Source organism: Ziziphus jujuba, chromosome 1 (assembly GCF_031755915.1).
Source record: "Ziziphus jujuba cultivar Dongzao chromosome 1, ASM3175591v1".
In the NCBI taxonomy this organism is placed as follows: domain Eukaryota; kingdom Viridiplantae; phylum Streptophyta; class Magnoliopsida; order Rosales; family Rhamnaceae; genus Ziziphus; species Ziziphus jujuba.
In genome coordinates, this window is record NC_083379.1 from 13,113,880 (window position 1) to 13,124,107 (window position 10,228).

General features: G+C 36.7%; 1 protein-coding gene across 1 annotated transcript; it reads left to right on the top strand.

The window, feature by feature from the left end:
* The first annotated feature begins 210 nt into the window (after window positions 1-210).
* Window positions 211-9,638, top strand: LOC125420181 (putative F-box protein At1g65770). Its single transcript, XM_048466733.2, has 2 exons — window positions 211-1,336; window positions 9,150-9,638. The coding sequence occupies exon 1, from the start codon at window positions 229-231 to the stop codon at window positions 904-906; it is 678 nt and encodes a 225-aa protein (XP_048322690.2). The 5' UTR covers window positions 211-228; the 3' UTR covers window positions 907-1,336; window positions 9,150-9,638.
* Window positions 9,639-10,228: the final 590 nt, after the last annotated feature.

Below are 10,228 nucleotides of genomic sequence, written 5' to 3' on the forward strand. Positions count from 1 at the left end.
ACCATTCCCTTTTATTTTATATAAAAATAAACACGAACACCCATTTCTTCTTCTTTTTTTTTTTTTTTTTTTTTTTTTTTTTTTTAGGCTCACGAGCACCCATTTCTATTTTCCACTTTCTGTCAACTGGAATCAAAACGCGCCCGATTTGATTTCAAGCATAGACCTACAGAAAGCAACAGATAGAGAAATACCCATTTCTTTCTTTCTTCTTCTTCTTCTTCAAGAATGTCAAGAAAGAGAGCCCTAAGCTACCGCACATTACCATCACCTTCTTCTTCTGCTTCATCATTATCTTCTTCTTGGACTCAACTAGACTGGCAATACCCAGGAAAAGACGTGATTGAAAATATTACCAGGCGTCTAGAAACTCCCATGGAGATTCGCCATCTACGTGCTGTCTGCCGAGGATGGCGTGACTTAATCCCTCTTCCACCCAAATACCACCTCAACCCTGATGGGTCTCCTCTGAAACTTCCATATCCAATCGTTTCGAACGGTAAGCAGTCCTCTATTAGGGGTTACTACTTGCTCAAAGATAGAACCATCTATTGTTTGGAACCCTTGAAAGAGAATTCTACCGATAACTGGTTCGTGAATATTGAAGAGAAAGATTCTGGGAAAGTTTGTCTCAAAGACCCTTTCGACAGATTCAGGAATCTTGGTCAGATTGATAGCCTACACGAGAAGGTAATCGAGTTATGGGATTATAAGGTGAGAGAAGTAGGTAAAACATATTATCTTGAATTTGTTGAAGTAGAAGACAACCAATGTTTTTGGATTAGAAAAGTTGTTGTGGGTCGGAACAATAAGGGTGAATTTTGGGTCATGGCTAACATTCGAGGTAGAAAGTTGGGATTTTGGAAAATCGGTTTTGAGAATTGGGCAGAAATTGGACAGGACTGACTGTAGCAATTGATCCTTCATCCTTGAGAGTTACTCAAGTTGCTTCTGATTTTCACCCATATAGGCCTTTCTGTAGGTATTTGGTGAGTTCACTTGGGGATTTATTTCTGGTTGATATTCCCTGTCAAACCCTTTATTTAAAAGTTCACAAGTTGAACGAAGAGATAGGTAAATGGATTCGTGTGAAGAGGTTGGGGTATCGGGCAATATTGGTGGGAGATGATTGCTGCTACGTTCTTTCGACCAAAGATTTTGCTGGATTGAAAAGGAATTGCGTTTATTTCTGTGATGCTATTTTCGATCATGGTCAGTATCGTTTCCCAGGCTGCTGTGTTGGCTTCATGAGATTGGACAAAAAAGATTTTGGGTACCTGAAATCTAAAATTTTCTGGCCTCCACCGACCTGGCTCGGGCAAACACCAAGTCGCAAGTAAGAATATTATCTTATAGAATAGAGTTTTGTTAGTATTTTTAACTAAAATGTACAATAAATGTTTCATGAGTTTGCATTTCAATCATTTCATGTTGCTTGACGTTTCAATGACTTAGTGAGAGGGTAGAATATTAATTAGTTTAATAGGAATAATAAATTGCAAGAGTTATTTTTGTTTAGCTAAACCATTCTTATTTTCAACTTATTGAGGCTTATATTTTAGCTGTTTCAACATACGTATCTTTGAGACTTTCAGGTTTGTGTATGTATCTGTTTTGTGAATACATGTATGTATGTTTTAATATGTATGTGAAAGTTTCTATGCATGCGTATATGCATGTATATATATATGCCTATGTGATAATGTATAAATGTGATTTTACATTGTATGCGTATATATATATATATATATATATATATTTGTGGGTGTTGGTAAGTATGCATGTTTTGTACCGTTGGCTGTTGAACAGCATAAACGTGGCCTGCAGTAAAAAAAATAAACCAGAAAGCAACATATGGGCATCAAACTCAAATATATTTCTATGTCTAAAATTAAAGATGTATTTGCAAGTATCTAGAACATGAAAACAGAGGAATATTCAGCAATATTAAAAAACAGGGGAGGAGAACAGCTTCTCTCTTTTTCATATATTTTTTCAATTGTATGATCTTTTTAGTTTTTAGAGATTACCCCACGGGTTCTAACTAAAGAGAGACAAAAGGGCTCACTAAAATCCCGTCCATACAAGTTTCACAATATTATTACATGAAAAGCAAGATTAACTCTAGTTTAGACTAATAAACCATGCTAACATTACTCGAGTAAAATCCTTTATCTTACTGCACATCAATGTCAACATGGTACTTTCAACTATTGGTTATCTATATCTTCACAGCTAGGTATTATGAAAAGCACGTTGCTACCACTTTTAAATATTCTTTTAGATGATTGCTTCCTTGAATGACTCAAGGCGGTTGTTTATATTTTCATGGGCTCCGCGTTCTCTTTTATATTTTCATGTGAAATTAAGAATGTTTTAAGTTTTATAAAGATAGTGGCATGGACAAGGTTTTTTTTTTTTTTTTTTTTTTTTTTTTCATTTCAATTAACTAAAAACAAGCTTTTGTAAATTTCGTACTTTATTCTGTTTGATGATCGGTTTTGTGGTTAAGATATATTATTCATGGAATCAAAACCTATTTGGTGTTGAATAACTTGACTATCAGCCACCAAAACTGACTTTTAGTATTGTAGTCATTTTCAGATGTATATTTGGTAACTATCCTGCAACTAGATTATGGCAAAATCAATCTTTCTGTTGAAGTGTGGCAATTTTGCCATTTGATGGTGCCTGTCACCGGCTAGCATGCACACTTTGGTATCAAATCCTTTCCTTTTATGAGTTTATATTTTTTTTATGTTTTTAATTGATTCAAGGTATATTTTGATAATGTTTTGTGCCTAAGTTATGTATGCAAAATTATAGGCAAAATTATGCACAAAAGAGTAGGAATGTTATGCTTGAAGTGCCTATGGTGCTGGATTCATAATTTCCAGCAACATAGTTCCACTATTTATCTTATATCTCAGGTTGCAAATGGAGTTTTGGGCTGACATTTTGCGAGATGTCTACAGACATATATAAAAGACTATGGTTTAAATTTCAGGTCAAAATGACATGGGAAAGTCCATTTTCTATTCCAAACAGATTGTTGTATCTGATGGGCCCAGTATGCAGAGTATGGGCCAGTTTTGGAGCTGTTTGGCCCATGATCCGGTTCCAGAACTTTCCTAGATCTTGGAACAATATTTATTGATGACCAAGGATGCTTCAAACCAAGTTTCATAAGCAGATACAAAGGGGAACTAAGTAGGTGAAGCTAGTTTGGTTGTTTACCCAAACTAGTTAAACAATAGGAACTTAGTTCAAAACCATGTGCCAGTTTTTACTATATTTGGAATAGACATGTTGCAGCTGGTTTTTGACTCTTTTGTGTATGAAAAGTTAGGTGTTGACCATTTTACTTTTTAAATTTCAAATATTTTACTCATTTTGTAAGCTCACATGCTTGGCATGTGTGAACTAGTTGTAATTTCAAGCTTATATAGTAAAATGAATGAAATGGCTACACATCCAAGCCTTATTTTCAAAAGCCAACGTGTTCCTCTTCTTCTTATCTCTTCTTCAACACCTTAGAACACTTTAGGAACCCTAAAAACCAGAAAACACCATAACCAAAACCTAAAAACACAACTCACACACAACCATTCCCAAGAGCATCACCAAAAGCTTGCTTGTTGCTAACACTTCAAGCTAGCTTGCTCTTGGTCATAACCTTCTCACCCCAACAAAGTGGTATCAGAGCAAGGCACATTTTTGTGAGATTTGTGAGGTTTTTGGACTGGTTTCTTCCTTGAGAGTGAAGAGATACTTGAAAGAACAAATATATTTTCATATTCCTTCATACTAGAAAGCAACATTCACATGGCTTCTTCAAGTTTTTCAACTCCTTCTCCTCCTATCTTCAATGGGGAGAACTATAACATTTGGAGTATCAAGATGCAAGCCTACTTGAAGGCTTATGGTCTTTGGGAGGTCACCATAAATCCCCAAGAACCCGAGCCTTTGAGACAAGGGGCAACGGTCAACCAAATCAAGCACCATGAGGAGGAATTGGCTAAAGGTTTCAAGGCTCTCACCGCCATTCATTCTTGTATTAGTGATACCATTTTCACAAGGATAATGGCATGTGAGAGTGCCAAAGAAGTTTGGGACAAACTTTAAGATGAGTTCCAAGGGAGTGCAAGGACAAGGCAAATGCAAATCCTTAACCTAAGGAGGGAGTTTGAGACTATCAAGATGAAAGACAAAGAAACGGTTAAGGAGTTCACCACAAGGCTTCTTAATGTGGTGAATCAAATTAGGGTGCTAGGTGAAAGATTAAGTGACCAAAGGATTGTGGAGAAGGTGTTGGTCTCCTTGCCCGAGAGGTTTGAAGCTAAGATATCTTCATTGGAGGAGTCAAGGAACCTAAATGAAATTTCCTTGACCGAGTTGGTGAATGCCTTGCAAGCTACGGAGCAAAGGAGGAGGATTAGACATGAAGAATCAATGGAGGCTGCATTTGTGTCTAAACAACATCAAAAGACACAAAATCAAAAGAAGAACAAGCTTAAGGTCATAAAGGAGAAAGGTGAAACTAGCAAACCCGAGAGGAAGTCCTATGAATCTTGTCACCATTGCAAGAAGAAAGGTCATCATCCAAGAAGGTGTTGGTGGAGGCCGGATGCATTTTGCCATAAATGCCAACAAAAAGGTCATGTGGAGAGAGTATGCAAGGCAAACAAGAAAGATAAGCAACAATCAAATGTTGCTAAAGATAATGCAAGTGATAGTGAATCCGAAGAGTTGTTTGTTGCTATTTGTTTTAGTAGCATCAAGAATGATGAAGGATGGATCATTGATAGTGGAGCAACACACCATATGTCTCACAAGCATGAGTGGTTCACAAACTTGGATAGGAGCAGCCACAACAAAGTCAAAATTGGAAATGGAGCCTTGATGGAAGTGAAAGGCAAAGGAGATGTGGTGATACACACCACCAAAGGTATCAAAACTATCCATGATGTTCTCTATGTACCTTCTTTATGTGAGAACTTACTTAGTGTAGGTCAAATGCTTGAGAACAAATATGCATTACACTTCTCAAACATGACATGCACTATAGTTGATCCACATGGAAATGAATTAATGTGTGTTGAAATGAAGAACAAGAATTTTAGGTTGAATATGGATGAAAATGGTGCATCGGTTGCATTGAACACCAAAGTTGAGAACACCTCTCAACTTTGGCATTAAAAACTAGGCCATGCTAGCTTTAAGTCATTGGTAGGCACACATGAACTTGTTAGAGACATGGCATTGGTGGAGAAGCAAGAACATGTGTGTGAAGTGTGTCAAAAAGGGAAGCATACTAGGCTAGCATTTCAATCTTGTTCTTGGAGATCAAAGGAGAAGCTAGGACTTATACATTCGGATATTTGTGGTCCTATGAGTGTTCCATCCTTAAATGGCAGCAAGTATTTCATAACTTTCATTAATGATTACTCAAGAATGTGTTGGGTGTATTTCCTTGAAAGAAAATCACAAGCTTTGGAGAAGTTTGTAGAATTTATGAAGTTAGTGCAAAATCAATCCGGTTGCACTATAAAGGTGTTAAGGATGGACAATGGTGGGGAATACACAAGTGAGGCTTTCAAACAACTTTGTAAGGATCATGGTATAGTTCATCAATTCACTACACCATACACACCACAACAAAATGGTGTATGTGAAAGGAAGAACCGTACCATCATGGAGATGGCTAGATGTTTGTTGTTTGAAAGTGGCTTGCCAAAGAAGTTTTGGGCCGAAGGAGTTAATACATCCATCTACATCCAAAATAGGCTTTACTCAAAGTCTTTGAGGAGTAAAACCCCATTTGAGCTTTGGTTTGGATATAAGCCTTCTCTTGATCATCTAAGGGTATTTGGAAGCATTTGTTACATCCTAGTACCACAAGAGAAGAGAGGAAAGCTTGATGAAAGGTCACAAGTTGGTGTTTTGGTTGGCTATAGTGATGTGACCAAGGGATATAGAGTGTATAACTTGGAAACCAAGAAACTTGTGATAAGTAGAGATGTGAAAGTTGATGAGGAAGCTAAATGGGTTTGTGGTAAGGAGGAGTTGGCTAGTATGGATGAAGACAATCGGCTTGAAGCTCATGATAACGATGAGGAACAAGGAAATGATGAAGGTGCTGCCCATGATGATGAATATAATGAGAATGAGCTAGAAATCTCCATAGGGGCTGATTTGGAGATTGGTGATGGTGTGAGAGGCACAAGACCTCTTAATGAGATTTATGAAAGGTGTAATGTGGCATTGAGTGATCCAATCAATGTCCATGAGGCTATGGCAAGAAAAGAGTGGAGACAAGCCATGCAAGATGAAATCGATGTGATAAACAAGAATGACACTTGGAGCTTGGTAACAAAACCGAAGGGAAAGAATGCTATTGGGGTGAAGTGGATCTTTAGGACCAAGTACAATCCGGATGGGTCCATAAATAAGCACAAGGCAAGGCTTGTTGTCAAAGGATATGCACAACAAGCCGGTGTGGATTATGGAGAGACTTTTGCACCGGTTGCAAGGATGGAAACCATAAGACTTCTTCTTGCAATTTCGGCACAAAAGTCTTGGAAAGTATATCACCTTGATGTGAAGTCAGCCTTCTTGAATGGAATATTGAAGGAGGAGGTCTATGTTATGCAACCCGAAGGTTTTGTGAAGAAAGGAAGTGAAGAGAAGGTATACAAGCTACACAAGGCCTTGTATGGCCTTAAACAAGCTCCTAGGGCATGGTATGCCAAGATAGATGGTTTTTTGACAAAGCATGGATTTAGGAGGAGTCCTAATGAGCCTACATTGTATATTAGGACTCATGGTTGCATGGTGTTGGTGTCTCTTTATGTTGATGACCTTCTAGTGACCGGTGGTAATGAGAAAGAAGTGAGCAATTTCAAAAGTGAGCTAGAATTGAACTTTGAGATGTCTAGCCTTGGAGAGATGAAATACTTTCTTGGAATTGAAGTTGTCCAATCATCCAAGGGCATCTTCATATCTCAAGAAAGCTATGTGAAGGAGTTGCTCAAGAAGTTTGACATGGAAGATTGTAATACTGTTGCCACACCTATGAATGAAGGCACTAAGTTGGTGAAGGATGATGATTCTCCAAAGGTAAATCCTTCCATCTATAGAAGTTTAATTGGTAGCTTTTTATATGTATGCTCTACTAGACCGGATATCATGTTTAGTGTGGCTGTTTTGTCAAGATTTATGCATAGTCCATCACAAAATCATCTTAGTTGTGCAAAAAGAATCCTAAGGTATTTGAAAGGTACTAGTGATTTTGGTATATGGTACAAGGATGGCATGAATGAAGCTTTGCTTGGTTATAGTGACAGTGATTGGGCTGGTTCTTTGGATGATAGCAAGAGCACATCGGGCTACATTTACACTCTTGGAAATGGTCCTTTCTCATGGAATTCCAAGAAGCAACAAACCGTTGCACAAAGCACCGCGGAAGCCGAGTATATTGCTTGCTCAAGTTGTGCTAATCAAGGTGTTTGGCTTAGGAAATTATTGGAGGACTTGAGCTTGAAGCAAGAGGAAGCCACGGTAATATTGTGTGACAATACTTCAGCAATAGCAATTGCACAAAATCCAGTCCAACATGGGAGGACCAAGCATATACTGGTCAAGTATCATTCCTTAAGGGAATTTGAAGCACGTGGTGAAGTGAAGTTGGAGTATGTGACTTCCGAGGAGAACTTGGAGGATATCTTCACCAAGCCATTGGGAAAGAAGAGATTTGAGATATTGAGAGGACTTCTCAATGTCTCATACAAAATTGCCAATGAGGAGTGTTGAAGTGTGGCAATTTTGCCACTTGATGGTGCATGTCACCGGCTAGCATGCACACCTTGGTATCAAATCCTTTCCTTTTATGAGTTTATATTTTTTGTATGTTTTTAATTGATTCAAGGTATATTTTGATAATGTTTTGTGCCTAAGTTATGTATACAAAATTATAGGCAAAATTATGCACAAAAGAGTAGGAATGTTATGCTTGAAGTGCCTATGGTGCTGGATTCATAATTTCCAGCAACATAGTTACACTATTTATCTTATATCTCAGGTTGCAAATGGAGTTTTGGGCTCAAATTTTGCGGGATGTCTACAGACATATATAAAAGACTATGGTTTAAATTTCAGGTCAAAATGACATGGGAAAGTCCATTTTCTATTCCAAACATATTGTTGTATCTGATGGGCCCAGTATGCAGAGTATGGGCCAGTTTTGGAGCTGTTTGGCCCATGATCCGGTTCCAGAACTTTCCTAGATCTTGGAACAATATTTATTGATGACCAAGGATGCTTCAAACCAAGTTTCATAAGCAGATACAAAGGGGAACTAAGTAGGTGAAGCTAGTTTGGTTGTTTACCCAAACTAGTTAAACAATAGGAACTTAGTTCAAAACCATGTGCCAGTTTTTACTATATTTGGAATAGACATGTTGCAGCTGGTTTTTGACTCTTTTGTGTATGAAAAGTTAGGTGTTGACCATTTTACTTTTTAAATTTCAAATATTTTACTCATTTTGTAAGCTCACATGCTTGGCATGTGTGAACTAGTTGTAATTTCAAGCTTATATAGTAAAATGAATGAAATGGCTACACATCCAAGCCTTATTTTCAAAAGCCAACGTGTTCCTCTTCTTCTTATCTCTTCTTCAACACCTTAGAACACTTTAGGAACCCTAAAAACCAGAAAACACCATAACCAAAACCTAAAAACACAACTCACACACAACCATTCCCAAGAGCATCACCAAAAGCTTGCTTGTTGCTAACACTTCAAGCTAGCTTGCTCTTGGTCATAACCTTCTCACCCCAACACTTTCCGCATAGCATTTTTAAGTCATAAATCATGAGCTGCTTTTAGATGGTTAGTTTTCAGAAATCATGCATTGGGTTTAACGGGGGTTAAATTTCTGTTTTATTATTTAGTCTCCAAGGATCGAATTATAATATGAGAATCATCTCAATTCTCAATGAGGATCATCTCAATTCTCAATTATTAAACACTCTTTTTGTTTGTGCAATTGTGAACATACTTTATGTACTTTCTTTCACATTCTTAAAATTTTATTTCACTCTCAAATACATATGACTTGCTGCTAAATATGAAAGGAATTCTTATACAGGTGAACAACGGAAAGATCTACGAATATTCATAGATGAATTATATAACGATCTCAACAACTTTTTGTCCAAAAGTTTGGTTCGAATTAGCAATCTGAATTAGCACAGCTTCTTGTATGTGGTTCTGGATTCAGTTGGTATGTTCCTATACGTTTATGTCAAACCGATGGTGACGCTGTTATGTGGACTTTGTAGTTTTTTGTCTATGTTTTACTGAATCAAAGAGATGTGCAAGCTTGCTAGTTTTATTGTCTTGATAATTTCTATTAGCTTGAGAGGGATAAGCAAATTTTCCCAATCCAGTTCTATTCTCTGTTTTTCTCTGTTCTTAGAACCAAATACATTGAAATTGATCTTCAAGAAAGGTTTAGAGGTCGAAGATATATACAACACCGTTTAGTTCCGAGGAATGCAAGATTATTGTGGCTATGTAGTTTACGTTTGTAATATTACTGTTCAGCATTCAGTTTTAAAAATTGTAAAAATGAAGGTGTTAGTGGTACTAGTTAGTTAGAGCTGCTCATTGTATAAAAGTGTAAGTACATATTGAAATATCATATTGAGGAATTTTTCCATCAGAACACATTATTGTTATCTCTTTTAACTTCTTTTACCAAAAGCAACTAAAATGGATGGAATTCAAACGTCGATGGGGAAAAAAAAATAAAAATGACGCTGTTTTCATTAGAGCAGAGATGATTATGGCGGGTTTGATAATTAGTCATTTTCTTTTCCATATCTTTTTCTGTCACAAAGTCCCACTAAATTCTATGATAAAAAGATACGTGATATGCATTCATTCTATTCACATTTTGGAGGTTTATTAAACTTTACCAGAATGGAATACCAATTTTAAAAGCAATGTTAAATATTTTAATGGTTTTCTTGCAATAATATATATATGTTATACATATATATATATATATATATATATATATGTGTGTGTGTGTGTACACGATTCAATGGTTTGTGGTACAAAGAATTATTAACTATTTGTTATGATATTCCTTCGTCTCAATTCTTAGATTCAATTAAATCCCCAGTTTCTAATATTTGGTGTTAGTTTCTATATTTTTTTTTC

Excerpts from the sequence above, each read along its gene's own strand:
- LOC125420181 (XM_048466733.2), top strand. The coding sequence starts at position 229 with ATGTCAAGAAAGAGAGCCCTAAGCTACCGCACATTACCATCACCTTCT.